General features: G+C 35.3%; 1 protein-coding gene across 15 annotated transcripts in view; it reads right to left on the reverse strand.

Annotated features, from left to right (window-relative positions):
• Positions 1 to 18,443, reverse strand: part of LOC126749115 (sodium channel protein para) — a 37,076-nt gene that overhangs the window by 5,968 nt on the left and 12,665 nt on the right. For 2 of the 15 annotated variants that reach the window (XM_050458751.1, XM_050458754.1), the window contains 19 exons: positions 17,277 to 17,432; positions 17,001 to 17,206; positions 14,129 to 14,257; positions 13,330 to 13,421; positions 13,055 to 13,267; positions 12,793 to 13,001; positions 12,575 to 12,739; positions 11,341 to 11,580; positions 8,182 to 8,422; positions 5,521 to 5,720; positions 5,359 to 5,455; positions 5,237 to 5,302; positions 3,436 to 3,722; positions 3,213 to 3,386; positions 2,992 to 3,154; positions 2,747 to 2,934; positions 2,486 to 2,690; positions 672 to 1,055; positions 52 to 620 (listed from right to left, as the gene is read on the reverse strand). In XM_050458751.1, the coding sequence (XP_050314708.1) occupies positions 52 to 620; positions 672 to 1,055; positions 2,486 to 2,690; positions 2,747 to 2,934; positions 2,992 to 3,154; positions 3,213 to 3,386; positions 3,436 to 3,722; positions 5,237 to 5,302; positions 5,359 to 5,455; positions 5,521 to 5,720; positions 8,182 to 8,422; positions 11,341 to 11,580; positions 12,575 to 12,739; positions 12,793 to 13,001; positions 13,055 to 13,267; positions 13,330 to 13,421; positions 14,129 to 14,257; positions 17,001 to 17,206; positions 17,277 to 17,432 (3,984 nt within the window). Of the gene's footprint in view, positions 1 to 51; positions 621 to 671; positions 1,056 to 2,455; positions 2,691 to 2,746; positions 2,935 to 2,991; positions 3,155 to 3,212; positions 3,387 to 3,435; positions 3,723 to 5,236; positions 5,303 to 5,358; positions 5,456 to 5,520; positions 5,721 to 8,181; positions 8,423 to 11,283; positions 11,581 to 12,574; positions 12,740 to 12,792; positions 13,002 to 13,054; positions 13,268 to 13,329; positions 13,422 to 14,128; positions 14,258 to 17,000; positions 17,207 to 17,276; positions 17,433 to 18,443 lie in introns of all 15 variants that reach the window. The other 13 variants (XM_050458762.1, XM_050458761.1, XM_050458758.1 and 10 more) reach the window with 8 other exon arrangements.

The raw sequence follows: 18,443 nt of genomic DNA on the forward strand, positions 1-18,443 counted from the left end.
TAAATAGAGAAACATCATAAGCAGTCCTTATAAGCAATTCATCCAACTTACCCTCATCCCCTGCATCCTGGACATGGCCCTCAAGGGTCTTAAAGCTCTCAAAGTTCTCATGGTCTTAAAAGCCTGAATACCCCCCGCACCACAAAGCGACGCGATAAAATTGATCAAAGACACCATGACGATCACAAAGTCCAACCAGCACCAAGCGTTCGTGAAGTATTTCTGGAACCCCAAGGCGAGCCACTTGATTAACATCTCAAAGAAGAAGATCACAGTAAATATTCGATCCATATAGTAAAGGATGTCTTGGAGGATCGGCCTTTGTTGCAAATGAACGTCCTCCAAGGCCAAAGCCAAACTGCTCAGTAGGATCATGGTGATCACGGCAGTTTCGAAATATTTGTTCTCGATTAGTTGGAAGGTTTTATAACGCAGATTGCCCCACCCTTGCCAGAAAGGTGAGTCTTCGTCACCTGCTAAGAACGGGAACTTTTTGTAGCAGGATTCTGGGAAACAATCCGCCGAGTATTCGTCTAAAATTATATCTTCAGTCGCACCATCCATTATTAAGTCTTCGTCTAGGGGCCCTTGGCAATCGCATTCATCTTCATCAATTTCTTCTGCAATAGAGTTAAATGAGTTAATGTTTAAAATTTTGCGACGTACCTTACCTTCTTCAATGCCCAACTCCTCCTTGCTGGTATCCCTTTTCTCTTCTTGGTCATCAAGAATATCAGCGCTGCCCTTATGGCTCTCCTCTTTAAACCTATTCTTATGACTACCATAAGATTTATTGCTGATCTCATCATCTTCCACATGACCGATAAAATCGTGCGCTTTTATCGAATTGCCGATTGATTTGGATTTATTATTCATATTGCTTAAATTCTTTCCTCGCTTGGAGTTTTGTTTCAAGACGTCACCGTGGATGGTGAACTCCATTCCATCACCTATGGTCACCTCTAGCTTATCCTTGGGACTTTTCTTATCTTTAAATATGATACCATCGGCTAGTATGTCATCACCTTGTAAGTCGAGGATACCATCTCTAGCATCTAAAATTGATTTATTCAAATTAGTGGTTGTGGCCTTAAAGGGTTTGGGTAAGTGTGCTGGAGGTTCACTACTACTGTCATAGCACCTATTATTTGATTTGGTATGATAACCCAGCTCAGACCTGAGATGTTATTGAAATGAGTATAAAAACAAGAGACTTTCAAGCAGTGCGGATAGTGAAACGAGGTAAGGATTAAGATAAATCATTAGTCTCAAGTATTAACGAGGAATGTAATGAGATTATGCTTGTTGCATGTTGTGCCAAACTATGAAGTGAACGTTATTTGGTGATGATTCAGACAGTGGTGGGACTACTACTCAACTACATCCAAGTGGTCAGTTTACATCGCAGTGTTATAGCCGAGTATTATAATCGAGATGAGTTTAATGATAGTGACAAGTGTTTTGTGGGCATTTTGTGAAATTTTCACTTTTAAAAATTAATTAGTAGTTGGTCAAAATCATGAAATCATTGTCAATTTATTAAATTTTATGGAAACCGAAGCAGTGGCTATTCATTCTAAAATAAACAGGGTCCCATACTTCACGTGTTTAGTGGTCTATCTAGGGGACTTAATTATTTGACAAACTGAGGACAATTGACCAAGATAGAAGGATATAACATACATGGATAACAAGAGAATATAATACCCTATAACTTTCTTTTAATAAAAAGAAAATCGTTATGCTTATTTAGGATTTTAAAAAATAACCGGTTTTTATAATTTGCAGATTTTTGTGCAAATAAGCATTTTAAATATAAAGTTTTTATTTGTAGTATATCTTGTATCTATTGGATTATTATGGCCAGTTTAATTTAAAAAAAAAAGTAAAATTTATTTTCCCCTAACGCCTAGAAAAATGAAGATTTTCAAAAAAAAATTAAAATTATAAAACTGTTATTTTATTTCAACATAACATAATACAATAATTAATAGAACATCACCTCTGTTGAGTGTGTATGAAAACTTATATTAAGAATGTAATGCCCAGCGATTTAAATATAATAGGCTACAATAATTGAATTTTATTTACTATAATAGACTTTAAAATATTCCTAACAGTTACGCAAATTCGAAAATTTCACGGCTAAAATATGCCGAGTGTAAACTCACTCAGAACATGGAAAAGCTTATCATTTTCTGTCCCTGTTTCACTCTTTCGTCTGCGCATTTTATCTTATTTTTGGAAATGGTTGAGTTGTAAGAAAAGTGAAAACTGTAAGGGACATGCAGACTTTGTAACGTCATACGATGACAAAGCTCTAGGGGAAGTACCGAGTTACTACACTAACATGCAACTAAATATTCTAGACAACTAAACAAGCTACTACATACTAAAAATATTTAACGCATTAGCAAAGATATATAATTAAACAATCAGAGTGTTGGATAAAAACCTTGATTCCAACTGTTGGACGGGCCCTCACCTGAAGGCTGGTCGGATATTTGATTTGTCAGTTTGAATCTCACTAGTTTCGCGATGTGCATGAAGCTCGCTTTGACCCAGTTGATGAATCTGCCAATTCTGTCGAACGCCTCGGCGATTTTATTGGTGTCATTGTCTGCGGTTGGTGCTGACAGACTGGATGAACCGAAGTTGCTCAAAAGCAGGGCCAAGAACAGGTTCAAGACCTGCGCATAAGAGTCTGGTTGAGGCAAGTTTCGGTTTCAATTGGCCGTTTACTTACCACAAGATTTCCAATAACCACGGTGGCTAAGAAGAATGGAATGCAGGACACGTCTCCAACGAGCATACAGTCCCACATGGACTCGATCCATTCGCCGCATAATACACGAAATACTATCATGAACGAGTGCATGAAGTCTGTGAAGTTCCATCTGGGCATTGAGTGGTCGGGAAACCGATCTACGTTATCTACGAGAGAAAATTTGTCTTAGTTTTAAGGATTTTATGCAATGACCGCTTACTTACCCCAATAGTTTTTCCCAAACAGTTGCATACCCATCACGGCAAAGATGAAAATGATAATACACAAGACAAAAGTCAGATTACCCAAGGCACCCATGGTTCTGCCCATGATGGATATAAGCAAGTTTAAGGTTGGCCACGATTTTGCCAGTTTGAACACTCTTAGCTAAAAACAATCATCAACAACTCCTTGATAATATTAATTAATACCTGATATTCCTCACCAATCTAAAGGACCGCAACACAGACAACCCTTGAACCCCTTCCAGTCCCAATTCCAGAAGCGACAGTGTCACAATAATAAAATCAAAAATATTCCATCCTTCTTGGAAGTAGTACTTTGGACTCATCGCTATCAGCTTCAAAGTGGCTTCAATCATGAACGTCGCTGTAAAGAACTGCACCACTATGTTAGAACAGTTTATAGTAAAATGCTGATCGGCTTACATAGTTGCCACTCTTCAAAGCGCGTTCCAAATCCGGATCCATGTTGTGATGATCCAGGGCCATAAAAAGCGTATTTACAACAATACACAGGGTGATAAATAACTCCACAAAGGGATCAAATACAAGCAGGGCCACGTACTTTTGAAACCACAACCAACAAGAGCAACAATCCCACACGCAGAACACGTTTATGATCCGGATCGCGTGTTCCAGGATTCGCTCTTTTATCGTCGGTTCCTCCTCCTCCTCACCCTCCTCGTTATTGGCTGAGAAATAATAAACGGCAACTGTGTGAAAGAGACAAGAAAATGTGAAGGTTGACACACTCTTTTTTGGGGAAAGAGATTGATTTTGGTGCTGGTTATGCGATAGTGCGACAACTAATTTAACCGATTCGTTGGTTGATTTTCATTGTCGCTTGTTAAGCTATACCGGGTGGTGCGTCGCCGAGTGGGGGGTCAATTATTGGCTTTCCTGTACATTTTATAGAAAAAATGGAAGATAAGTTTTTGAAGAGACCAATCTGGCAAACCCTTGTGCAAAGTTTCAAAAAATTTTAATAAGCGAATCTTGAATTATTCAATTAAATGTAATTGCAAAATTACCAAATTTTCGGTTCAGGTAAAACCAAACGAGCATCAGTAAAATGAATATTGTCACTGACGTGAGGAAAAGTGTCAATAAATCAGTGACAGTCGTTATTTGAAAACAAGTATGAATTATTCAATCGACGAAAAAATAGCCATAATTAAGTGGCATTATGCGGGAAACAGTTTTAGAGCAGTATCTGAAAGTCTTTTTCAGATACTACATCAACCATAAACATTTCTTGTATTCGGTTGTACGTCAGATTTGACAAAGCCTTATAACAAATTGTTTGCTGGTGGCTGGTGAACTGAAAATTTGGTAATTTTGCAATTACATTTAATTGAATAATTCAAGACTCGCTTATTAAAATTTTTTAAGCCAAATTGGTCTCTTCAAAAAGTTATCTTACATTTTTTCTATAAAATGTACAGGGAAGCCAATAACTGACCCCCTTAAAATTTACACGGGATTTCCCATGTTCCGCTCGGCGACGCACCACCCGGTAGAGAGAGTTTCGTTATATTTTCTTCTTGGGGGTTTAAGTTTCACTAAACCCTTCTCAGTATGTCTCAGAGAATATAACTTAAAAGACCAAGATACAGATAATAGGCAAAAAATTGAATGAGTAATTTTTGACACCATCGATTTGGCTTGTGCAAACTAAGTTCACATTAGTGCACTCCGTTTTTTTCATTATCAACTTTGTGATAAGCAGTGACTCTACCGAAGCTAATTAAGTCTAAATAGTCTAAAAAATTACGCACAAAATACACTGATTGATTAATGATGAATAATGTAAAGTTATTTAGAAACCTCGAGTTTCCTCACACAGATTATATTATCCTGATGTTTGCACTATTCTAATGAAGAGAGATTAAGTTATTCATGATTGAGTTACCCTACGAGTTCTACAAATTCCATCTATAAATACCCTAAATTGAGTGCCTATAACAACATTTATATTCTGTGCTGGACATCGATTTGTTTATTTACCTAATCAACCAAAGGTTTCTTGTTATCTTATCCTCAGTGTGTTTCAATGTAAAATATTTGAATTAGTTTACATGCTTCCGTTCGGTGGTTCATTAAAGCCAATTGCGATGGTGTATTTTAGTGATTTTAAAGGATGGGGGCGCCTTAATCACTGACAAGTCAGCAATTAAGCTTATCCACCCTTAAGTTTATAATTAAATTAATTAGATAACAGGCTTACCTCCATGCTCCTCAGCCATCTCCCTGCCAGCTGCTTGCTCGATGATATCATTCAGCACCATCACATCTAAAATCAAGCAACATAAAATAAAAACCTTTAAAGATGCTTGCTACACCACATACCTTTCATATCAACAATAGTTTGTCTCTGAACAATACTGTCAATAAACGGATTGTCAAGGGTCTTAATTTTCTCACTTATTTGACTAGTTGGTCCATCCTGTGAAAGAAAACAAGGTCAATAAGTAAAAAAGGGTGTGTGCATACCCAACGGGGACAACTCACATAATTCGCCTTGGTTTTTCGGGAATAGTCCAAGTGATTACTGGTGTTGTTCATCGCAGGTCCGTTCCGCAAAGATCGATGAGTGAGTGTGAACTCTTTCGTCGGTGCTTTCCCGTTTCCACCAAAACCACCAAATAGATCTGCGTGAGAGGTGTAGGACATCCGAGAAGCGTGCGATGTGTACGATGAGTGCCGTGATCCTAATTTTGTTTTTTTAATAATTTTTCTTGTTTTTTTACAGATTCATGTGTATGTAGCGTTGGCAAGAATAGGTTTTAGTGCTACTGAACCAGCTTGAGGATCTATCCAAATCAATCATGATGTTTTCATGATTAAATAGGAAACAGAGAGTACACCAACCAGCTACGAACAGAAATTATTGAGGGAGAAATACCTTGTGTGTTTCTATGATACATATGATACATATTCAATTTTCTTTGGTAGTAGAAGAGCTCTTAAAATCATCTTCAAGTCCTGGCTGACAAAGACCTTTCATAATTAATTTTTTGGGTATTTGAATGTTATCAAAAATAATAACAATAATATGTCTTTATTAAAAAAAAGCAATATTACTTAATACTATATTGCCAAAGAAGGCGAAGATTAGCTTAAAGCTACTCTTTATCTCTTAACCTTCCTAACATTCACAGATTAAATGGAGAAAACGAGAACAAAAAAAACAGAAAACAAAAAAAGAAACAAGTATATACAATGTGTCCCAGGATGAGCGAATTTATTTCCAGAATTAGTTCCAGCATTACTAGCTTTATTTCCAATACATTGCATGTGGTTGTATTGCATACAACCCAATAAACGACCGGTTAATTCTAATAAACCTACGAAACTTGACGTACTATGTACATGCCTACCATAGACCCACCAGAAACAGTAGGTAATAAATAGAATGACAATCACTTACACCAAACAATAGGGAAGTATGATTTAGGACGTGAGGAATGAAAGAGGTGAGCGACTAATTCTGTTTGCTATAGAAAATAATCTCATATAAGTAGAACAGTAGTTATGATATATATAAATTGTAATTTTCCTAAAAAACAATTAATAAAGGTAGCTGCTCTATTAATAAAGGCATGTGCCAGTCCTTGAATTAAGTCTCTATCTCTAATAACAAGGACGTTATTATTTTTTTAGAAAATTACTGGAAATAAAAATTACAATAAGAGACAAATTGTGACATCAAAACCTTTAGTGCTAAAAGATCCATTGAAAGAAACTTATCTTTAGTAGATACAACCAATAGCAGTAACAAAACCTAATTGGTTAGAGGCTAAGAAGAGTTATATTTATTTTGCCACAGAAGAGTAGCATCATCAGCAAACATCAAGTAGTAATATAGAAGCAACACTCTTCTGAGACAGTAACTGTAAAGCCACGCCTCTAAATCCTTATTTATTTATGTTAGACAACAATATTTTATGATCCACACAGTCAAAAGCCTTAAATAGATCGTAGGACACAATTATATAAGCTCTCTCAAAAAAATCATCAAATCTAAGACGAAAGTAATTGATTTGAGGGAGCAAATCTCAATCAATAGCATATACGAAGAAATGGTGGGTAAAATTTCAATAGCTCAGATCAAGGATAATAAATACAGGACAATGCGAACCATTATTCGGATATTTGAAGGCGAGTTGCCATAGCACGTACTGCAACTACATGCCTAAAAAAATTTGGAAAGATACAAGCATAAAGATTAATACAAACGCCAATCTTTCCCATAACAACGTAGCCGGGACTTAAAAAAGACAGTTAAAAAGTAGACAAGAACAGAATCAATACTTTTGAGATGTGGAGGTACTATGCACTGCATACCGTACAAACCACTCAGGCATAGAAGAATTCGGCGTAAAAAAACGCTGATCACAACAGTGAAATTCTTTAGAATCTCGCGAGATGTGATAATACCATGATGGTTCGATGAGATGGATAAACCAAATGAAGATGATAGCAGAACAAACATTGCAAGAAGCTACTAACTCAGCTCATGATAAGGGAACATCTTCATTGTCATTTTCAGCTTCTTCTACGTCTTCAATTTCCATTTCTTAAGACATTTTGGTACTTATATAAGAAAAATTATTTTTTGACTAAACCACTAAACTGGAATCATTTACATAAAGTAATAATAGGACTGGGCGTAAAACCGAGCCCCATCTGATAGAGCTAAATTCTGATTAACTTGATTCGACCGAAACTCCTAGACGTCAACCAAGCAGGAATAAGGAAAACCATGATAGAGAAACCCAGTCAAAAGCTTTTGATAGATCAGAAAAAACTGCCACTCAAATTCCTCGTACAGGTCCTGAAGAAGATGTACTCGTATTCTCGCAAAAACTGAAATTACTAAGAATGTTATTTGCTTGGATAAAAGGGAGCATACGAGTTTTCACCAGATAGAAGAGATATGGGCCAAATATTAGAAGGATCATCCTAGATGTTCTTGGAAAGAAGGAAGGGAGACCTAACCTTTTGAGTGAGTGTATTTCGTAAAATGAAATATATGAAAAAATGAGATTTAAAGAAAGCGTTTGCCAAGTATGCACAAACATTTTATTCCCAACGCTACAATCAAGAAGGTGCTTGTGATCATCAAGTGTCTTAAGTACCTCAGTAATTCCTAAATAATAAAATACTTACCAAGGTTAGCATAATAAAGTGGTACGACCATAGCACCGTTCTCCTCACTCATGGGCGTGACTGCATTGGAGTCGTCGGCATAAGGCAAGTGTTCCTGGGCATCAAGATAAGTCGAGAGAACGAGCGGTTTACGGTCACCAGGTGGTGCCACCATTCGCCGGCTGTTTCGCGAAGTAAATTGGTGGGACCCTCTGGAACCTCGTCGAAGATTGAATGGAGACCCGGGGAGACTCAGACTTGCCTGAACACGGGACATGACATGGTCTATACATGCGGCCTGAGGCTCACGTTTTTATTTAATTTCTTTTTTGTTTCAGTGTGCATGGTTCAGATGCAGCAACTTTAATGAGTGAATCTGATTGTGTTCTGATTTTTCGAACTGATTTTGACACTTTTAGGTAAGATTGTATTAGTGAGTCCAAGAGTGAAGCAGAAATTATTGAGGAGTATAACGGACTTTGAAAACTGGAGCATGGATAGGAGCTTTAGTTCAGCGAAGGGTTTAGAGCATTCCGGATTTTCTCTTTGATGAAGTTGAATATTAACCAGTTGGCATTACTGGGACGGCTGGTCCTCATAAATACGATCTTACTTTAAATGCGTCAGTAAAAGTGAAAATATTGATATTCAATTGTAAGGTCAGCGAACTAATTTGGTGCGGAAACTGCTTGAGGGTCAATTGAATTATTATTTAATAACCCTTTAAGAGACAAGCCTATACAATCAAGTAGTTTCCATGCTTGACCAACTTAAATATATATGCTACCGTACTGCAGATGCATAAAACATTGCTCACTACGATTGAAATAGGCTCTCTTACCTTGTAAGATGAATTTGCTCGCAAACGTTAACGAATTTAAGACTAAGTCTCCCGTTCCATAAAGTTACAGTAGCCGCAATTATAAATATCGGGTGTAATTTGAAAACTTCCAACCCTTAATATACATTCTTGGCATAGGGGTCAAATGGAACATCGTTTTGAAGGGTATTTATTTCTCTTTTCAATTTTGTTGCTTTTTGTCTAGAGGTTTCTGAATAATCCCGTTTCAAAGTTGCAGTAACAATTAAACTTCCTGCATTGAGATTTTGGTTTTCTGGTTAGTGTTTAAGCAAGAACTATTGCATTGGGACATATGGATGGGTCATAACATTCTCTTTAAGAAAGAAATAAAATTATCTAACTTATTGAGAGGTACATGAAGAACGGCATTGGTATATAAATATTTTAGTGTATTTGGAACAGAGCTACTTGTCCTTTTATAGTTAGCAAATGGCCAAAATTTCTGTCAAAGTTAGAGCCAGTAGCTGCTTTAGTGCAGTGAACAGCATTTCTTAAAAAATAATTATCATTATTTCAAGAGGCTTATTCAAAAGTAAAAAATCCGAGTTGAACTGATCTAAAAACATTGGAATTTCGTGAAAATTGGCAGACTTTAAACCAGAGACCCTCTTACCTAATATTCTGCGGTATAATGTTAGCTCACCTTTTCTAAATGGAAATGGTAACAAACAAACGGTATTGGAGTAGCGAAAAACTGCATATTTTTCAACACAACATCCTCAAAAAGTTAATGTTGGAAATGCCATTATTTACTGAAGGAAACTTGACCAGGTGATCTGTACCTTAATATGCTTGAAGAAACTATTGATCCTCTTATCACCTATGAGCTAGAAATTCAAACTGATATAGAGGATAATTCAGTTTTGAGCAAGAAATTTCGGATAGATGGATTAGCAGAAGAGGAGCAATTGAATGGCCTCCAAGATCACCGGATTTAACACCCTTAGACTTCTTTCTTTGTTCACATTTTAAATGTATTGTTTATAAAGCACAACTTGCAACAAGCGCTGATATTGCTGATCTTAAAAGGTAAATTGCAATTACCGGTGAAGTTTTCTAAAATAGATATAGTGATTAAGTAGATCCCAGGTGTTTTATTGAAAATCAATTGTTTCTCCTCCTCTCATTCAATGATTTGAACGGTGCAATTTATTCTTCAAATCATTTGTACTATAAGGAGACTCAATGCTTTTTCTGTGCAAACACTAACTTGAAAACCAAAATCTTAATGCAGGCACGTTTAATTGATTCTGCAACAAAGTAGGATACCACTGAAAAGAAAATTGAACATTCTTTAAAGCGGTTTGTCATTTGACCTCCATTCCTATTGAAGTTTCTAGGGATGTGTCTTTTCGATTTTTAACTAGGGTGGTGAGTTTTCAAACTGACACCCTCAATAAGTGAATATCCGAGTTAGGCTGACTTCCAAATATTTTTGATGTTTTGTCTGAATGTCGAAATGGTTTGATGCTTGATGGTTTTAATTATGATCGAGTCAATTATTGTACCATATAAGAAAAAAAAATCATGCACTTTACTTGCTAAGATTCGCATGCTGTACAAGGTGATTCAACTTTGAAGACATTATTTTAGTATATTCTTTGCATGCCCTTAAAATGATGTCTCAACTTCTGATCACCCTGTATATTAAATTGGAATTAAAAATAAAATAGTGCATAAGAAGAAAAAATTTATTTATAAAAAATGTGTTGAAAAGAAGGTCTTGAACATGCTTGGGAATGTAAAAAAGTGAATGTATGGTTTAAATTCCAGGACCATATTGCTCTCCTTGTGAGATCTATTTTAATGGAAATGTCTTAAAAAACTGTATATAAACCATACATTTAGTAAGAACTAAAAAACAAAAATAAAATGCAAACAAAACACTTAAAATAAAAACTGAATAAAAAACAGTGCAACTCTAAATCCAGCTTCTACAGTGGCTGGCAATAATCAACAAAGTCTGGACACCATAATTGTCATGATTTTTATTTTCTATTGTCTCGTTTTGATCGAATCCGACAAGAAAATTTTGAATCATCCTGCAGATTGAGATTATTATTTTTTTTTAAATTGATTTTATACTAAACAGGCCACAATCAGTGCACAAAACCGTCACTGCTTATGCCTCCTCCAAATAAAATAACTAATAATTTGCAGGATAACAACTACAAAAAACTGCCCTAAAATAAATGAATTTGGAAATACTTTGGAAATCTAGTCTCACTCATAGGGATCAAAATAACAATCAGGACACTTACAGCGCTGACTTTCCGCATCTTGGTGGGATTAGTGAGTATTCGTCTCTGGTCACTCACAGAATCTAATCCTTCGGATCTGATGCTCATCTTCTCCTTGTTGTTGTCGTCCTGGCTCTTGGGCTGGTTCACGAACAGCTCGTAGCTGTGACAGCTCCGGCACGAGAAATTCGATGGCGATTTCGCGATGTCGATGCTGCCCGGGGGAGCGCCTCCAGCTGCTATCCGAGCTGCTTCCTCAGCTGCGGCTGCCCGTGCATCCGCCCTATCCTGTTTCGCTTGTGCTGCTTTCTCTGCTTCCTAAATTTTCGTTTCAACCATATTAACTTTAATACAAATCTAGCAAATCAATGCTATTCTACTCAACAATACATACATCTATGCTAAATTAAAGAATGATAATCAATACGCTGAACTATCGGAGTAAAGAAAAATAGAAAGGAAGAGACGTGGATTAACTTTTGTATGAGGGAGGAAGCAATATAAAACAATTTAAAAAATATAATAATGGAGATGCACAGTAGTGGTGTATCATAATATAGGTAAGTAAGTTCTCTATACGAAAAAAAAGAAAATCACCAAGTCACACATTTATTAAACAATTTTGTTTTTCTAGTAGATAATTCTTTAAGATTCTTTAAGAGTAAGTGTTCCTCAGGTGACAAATGCATTCATTGATTTGATACTTTTGATTTAAATGCTCTCCACAAACAACATTGCTCGTTCGATCGCTTTTGATTATGGTTCAAAAAAAGGCTTCGGTGACATCATACATTGACAGTTCATCTCCTTCCCGCCTTGTTTTACTATATGTGACGAAATTCTCATTACTTTCTCAACCTTGATCTAATATATGGCATCATTGAGAAACCGTAATTTATTATTAATGTCTTCATTCTATCAGAACGGTTTAACATGCGCGCACAGACAATTTATGCTGCGCGAACGTTCGCCAATATTCGCCACAGCACGAAGGGAGCGTTTCCTCCTTCACATCACTAGGATTGAATATATGAAGTGGTAAATTTTGTAAAAAATCATCAAGTACATCTAAATTTCGAAGTTTTATGACTATTATTAATTTATATTTCATTGCCTCATCTTCAACTCGAGCATTTAAACTAGTGATTGTTATTCTTGGCATCTTTATGCAATTCCTCTTCCCCAAGAGAAACACACTTATATATTAAAATTGAAAAGATATACACATGCAGCACTAGATTTTTGCAAACAAAACACTAAATTTGTAGTGAAATAAGCAGAGTACATGGACACACGTCCTATTTAAACTTACCCTTATGGCTTCTTCTTCAGCAGCCTCTTCTTCCTCGGCTTTCTTTTGCAATTCGTCATAGGACATAGCGACAATAGCTAAGATTAGATTCACTAAATAAAACGATCCCAAAAATATAATTACGATAAAAAACAACATGTGCCATGGTCCAGCTGATCGTAAGACCTGAAATAGGAGGGTTTGGATAACAGTGGGATGATTGAGTGGGCGAGACTTACCAGTTGGTATAAATTTTCCCAATAATCCTGAGTCATTAATCTAAAAGCGGATAAAAAAGCCCATCCGAATGTATCAAAACTAGTATAACCATAGTTCGGGTTGTCACCGTAACCTTGCAAACACGTGTAACCGGGTTTACATTGGCCTGCCCCAGAAGAGTTCCCGCAAAGTGGTATTTCGCCTTTATCCTCGTCAAAATACCAGTTGGCTAAAATTTAATGTTAAAGTCTAATCTGATGCAAAAGTGAGTTTAATGATTACATTTATTCTGGTTGAATGCCTCCCAGTTTTCATGGGTGAGGTTACCCCAGGAACCGTCCAGCGGGAAGTTTTTAATACATTTTTGGGTCAGGACACCCATATAAATTTGTAAACCCATAAGAGCGAAAACAGAAAGGGAAAACATTGTTAAAATTATCACATCTCTTAGATTTTTTACAGATTCTATTACAGCACCTACGATGGTCTTCAAACCTAAGGTCAAATAAACAAAGGTAAGCACCTTCTTAGACATGCAAATTATCCCTTTTACTTACCCGGTACAATGGCAACGGTTTTAAGGGCTCGGAGCACCCTAAATGTTCTTAAGGCAGCTAAATTACCGAGGTCTATCCCCATAGTAACGTAACTGCAAAAGAGATTAGAATCAAATGCTAGAAGGAGAGTTGCTCTATACAGGTATGGAAACTTTAAGACAATAAGGACTTGGGAAGGAATGTTTTCCATAGCTGTATTTGTATAAAAGAGTGATAGCCTCTAAAAAAAGCTACTCAGTAAAAAGCTAATTATTAGGAAAAAATATCTAACAGAAGAAATCTACTGAATATAAACTATATAGTTAATTCAAATTTAAATGACTAGACTGCTTAAAAGGGGCCATTTGGCCTTGCTGAGGGCTAAAAGATGTTTAGCCATCACTATACTAAATAATAACTAATAAATTACATAATTTCTAAAAAGTAGACATATACAGGTTGTGTTACAACCGATTAGATAATATAATAATAATATGAAATAATCGTTGACTACACAACCTGTATGACAGCACAAAAAAAGACTAAAAATCAGCTCGGCACTAGACTGAATATACCCATTCCTATCTGTTACATAAAAATCTAAGTCACGTCTGACTAGCGTTAATATTAATCCAGAATACTCTACGACTCAGTTTAATCTACTACAGTTTATCGCAAATTCACTCACTCACATATTATTGTCGAATGCATTTGTCCAAACAAAGACAAATATCCGTTAGTTAGTCCAAACCGAAATATGTTTCTTAAGAGCCTATTCTAGTTCTATATGGTACTAACTAGTTCTAGCTAGTCTACTCACGCTAAAGCTATGACTACGAAGTCGAGCCAGTTCCATGCATCTCTAAGGTAGGTGAACGGTTGAAGAATAAAACCTCTCGCCATCACCTTCACAGCTGATTCAAAGGTATAGATGCCCGTGAATATCACTCTGAAACATTACAAGTACCTTGTGCTACTCTAGATACTTAAAAGCCACTATGGAAGGATCTAAAATACTCTAAGTCTAGGTAAAATAAAACAACGTTTTTATATTGAGTTAGGTTAGTAATGGAACAGGGCGAACAGTCATAGTAGCGATGGGGGGTGTGAACTTTTCCAAATGCATTTGCAAATTAAGGATATTTTATTACATAATGAGTCTTTTACATATCTAATAAATGTAGTAAACCTATCATCACTCAGTAAATTATTAATATGTTCAATGGAAAGATTTAAATTGATCACACAGAGCAACAACTGTTAGTCGACTTTAATAGAATGAAAGAACCAAGGTAACATGACTGAACTTTCGATTGAATTTGTTCAGATTAGCTTAGGAATTCTTGTGCTCTTCAATATCAGATGCAAGGAACATTGTATGGACCTGTTTCTGTTAAACAACTTTTAAAGATGGATCAGCTGGTCAATCAGTACGGATTTCAACCAAAAGAATCTTTTTTCAGTTAAATGATCTTACAAAAAACATGTCAGGAAACGACATAGGTACGTCAAAGAAATGTAAGAAAGAAATCAAGTGTGTCAGGATCATCGAACGAACAGTTTTGTGAAAACTGAATGCATTGCAAGACGTGCACTTATTACAGAATTTATGGATTTTTTCCAATATTTATGCAAGGAACTAGAGAGCATTGAGAATTTATGACAATCTTAAAATGATTTAGAATATCTTTCTTGGAAAGTTGTGCATCTTCAAAAGTCTTAATTACATATTTAGATATCACTGGACAAAACGCTCAATAACTTGAAAACCATAACTCAGATAGATTTAAATCTAAAGCAACATTCGCAAAGAACATTCTTCTGAATATCATGCTCTTAGTTAGGGAATGCTTTCAATAGTTTTTGAGATATTGGACTTTACAGCGAGCGATCACCTTGAAAGTCAAATCCAATTTTTGGACACCACTGTACAAAAAGCTCAATATTTTCAAAACCATAACTTGGATAGATTTGAACCTAGAGTATCATTTGTAAAAATAATTTCTGAATTCCATGCTCTTAGCTTCATGAGAAAGCTTTCAAAAGCTTTTGAGGTATTGGACTGTGAAGTGAGCGATCATCTTGAAAGTCAAACTCAATCTTTAGACACCACTGGACAAAAAGCTCAATATTTGCAAAACAATAACTCAGATAGACTTGAATCTAATATAACATTTGTAAAGAACTTGTTTCTGAATAACGTGTTCCTGGTTTTTTAAAAATGATGAAAGTAAATGATCACCTTGAAAATTCAATTTTTGAACAAAAAGCTCAATATCTCTAAAACTATAGATCCTGTCACCACTTATACTTTAACAATATAATAGAATTTAAGAACTCAGTTAAAAGTCTAGGCTTCATTATCACCTTCACTTAGACTAGTTGCTTATTGATTTGAAATTGTGAAGTTAATCACGTCTGAAATTTCCCCTATTCATTTCTTTATAACTTTTCATTTTCTCTTACTTGTTTTGCAGATGATAGATACAGTTAGTTAAGACATTCAACACCGGAATGAGTTTCATTCCTCTCTCTCCTGGATATTGGAGGAGCATTACATAATTGAAGGTACCTCAGTTGGAGTAGAATGGGTTTTTGATAAAGTATATGTCTTTTTAAGGTTAGGGATTATGTTTTCCAAGGAGATCAAGCGTTAGGAAATCTCAAGTTTTTTAATGATGCCAAACCTTGGGTTTCAAAAAATTGACTCAATTGATATAAGAGTTTTCACATTTAGGTTAATTTACTCATCAATAAATGCTCTAGAGATCCGTACTGAGGACACATTTTACAAACAATCTCCACTTCTTATCCTAGTCTACGATTTACAGATTCCATACCTTTAAACCACGAGTTATTTTGTTCATTTTTTATCATGTGTTTTGATCCTTTGAATATTTCGATAGCAAACCGCATAATTCTGCTACTGGTCTACTCAAAAAGATCCTTGATTTTGACTTTGTAAAGTGAAAAATTTAACAAGCTGAAGAATTGAATGACATCGAAGCTGCTTTGGTAAATAAAAAATAAATGAAGAATAACGTTGAAATCAATCCACTGATCAGCAGCTCAATTTCAATCTAGATAGTGATTGTGCGAAGAACCAAGAAAATATTATATGCAGAAATACCTTCCAACTTTGGTTTTTTGACGTTTTGTTGAAAAGAATTTAGGGCTGTGCTGCATCAAAGACAATATTAAAAAAAGTTTTTCAGTGTTGATGCTTATTGAAAAAATCTCTCAATTCCCTATAGACAAAAGCAATATTACAATAGAAATGGCTGAATCATTTGTTGAGTTAGAGCCTATAATTACAAATTCTTTTTAAATCAAATATGATGAATCAAATGGTGTGATTTCCTTCGCATACAAACTTGTTTATTATATCATAACTGCTTTGGTGACATCAGGTATGATCGCCTAAATTTGTTAATTGTGCTTTATTCTACATCGGATAAAGTAGATAAAGTTGACCTTGTTTTGAAACACCGCAGGGTGAGAATCTAAGGCAGATTGTTCTCTTAATGAATGATCACTTGGTACTTTTATACTCCTCTCCACAAATGATTACATACTATTTATGGTGATTGATATTAGTGAACATTTAAATATAATATATTGCTCTTATTCAAATCACCCCCCTACCGTTTGACATCTTCGCCACAAAGAAGAAATAATTAAAGAATACTTACTCGGTTGATTCTACGGTGGGAGTTGTTGGCATAATCATAAGTATACAATTGACTAAAATGGTTGTAATAATAAAAAGTGAAAATAACGGATGTACTAAAATGTAAATAGCCACACGACGGATTGGGTTGAAGGGATCTAATATCCACAGGGCGTTTGTTGCGCTAAATCGAAAAATGTCCTTTCCTTTACTAATTACTACAAATGTCTGAAAAAGAAGGAGAATATCGCAGTAAAAAAAACGTGGTGCTTGTTGAAAAATAACGGGGCTGCCTTACCAATTGGTTACTATAAAATGGATCGATGTCCTCGAGCGGTGTACTTGCCAGTTCCGGTGGGAACCCTCCCTGTAGCCGAACTGGTAGCGGCAGTCCTTGCTCCAGGGTCTGGTCCGGTTGGGGGCCTTCATCTTCGTCCTCGTCTTCATACCGAATCTGTCATATGATATTTTATTTTTTTTATCATTGTCTTGACACTACAAACCTGGTGACATGCAGCGCCTTTTTTCTTTTTTTTTTCTTGCTACACTATTCTGGACCAAATTTATCATTGTTTGCATAATCACCAGTACAATAATAATAATATTAATAATAATAACATTGTTAGCATCCTACTTTGTAGTTGATTCGATGTAACAGCGTTTATGGAGATCAATACTGATATTCGAACGGTAATGTAAACAGGCTACTTACAATAATACATGACTTAATTGTTGTTGATGTATTGTGTGCTTAAATGAATATAATTAGTTGCCTATTTTGTTGGGTATTATGTCACTATTTCAATAAATATCGATTTGAAAAATATTATCTTAATTATTGAAAAGGAGAAGACAATAGTCTTCTTCACGTATTTAGTGATTGTGATTCGTGATTTTTTTCTTAACATGCCCATAACTCAAAAACCAAGAAAGTTGTACCCTTGAAAGTTTGCACAAATACTCCTGCATTAAAATGATAAGACACTTATTTCAGCGTTTTTTAAAAAATGTACAGGGAGTTAAAAAAAAAATTTTTTTGAGTAAAGTGATTTTTTTTCTCAAAAATTTTCATCAACATGCCCATAACTCGAAAACCAAGAAAGTTGTATCCTTGAAAATTTGCACAAATATTCTTCCATTAAAATGATTAGACACCTATTTTAGCGTTTTTTAAAAAATGTACAGGGAGTTGAAAAAAAAATTTTTTGATTAAAGTGATTTTTTTTTTTATAAATATTTTCATCAACATGCCCATAACTCAAAAACGAAGAAAGTTGTACCCTTGAAAATTGGCACAAATATTCTTCCTTTAAAATGATTAGACACCTATTTTAGCGTTTTTTAAAAAATGTACAGGGAGTTGAAAAAAAAATTTTTGATTAAAGTGATTTTTTTTTTTACAAATATTTTCATCAACATGCCCATAACTCAAAAACCAAGAAAGTTCTAGCCTTGAAAATTGGCA

This window comes from Anthonomus grandis, chromosome 22, assembly GCF_022605725.1.
Source record: "Anthonomus grandis grandis chromosome 22, icAntGran1.3, whole genome shotgun sequence".
NCBI lineage: Eukaryota > Metazoa > Arthropoda > Insecta > Coleoptera > Curculionidae > Anthonomus > Anthonomus grandis.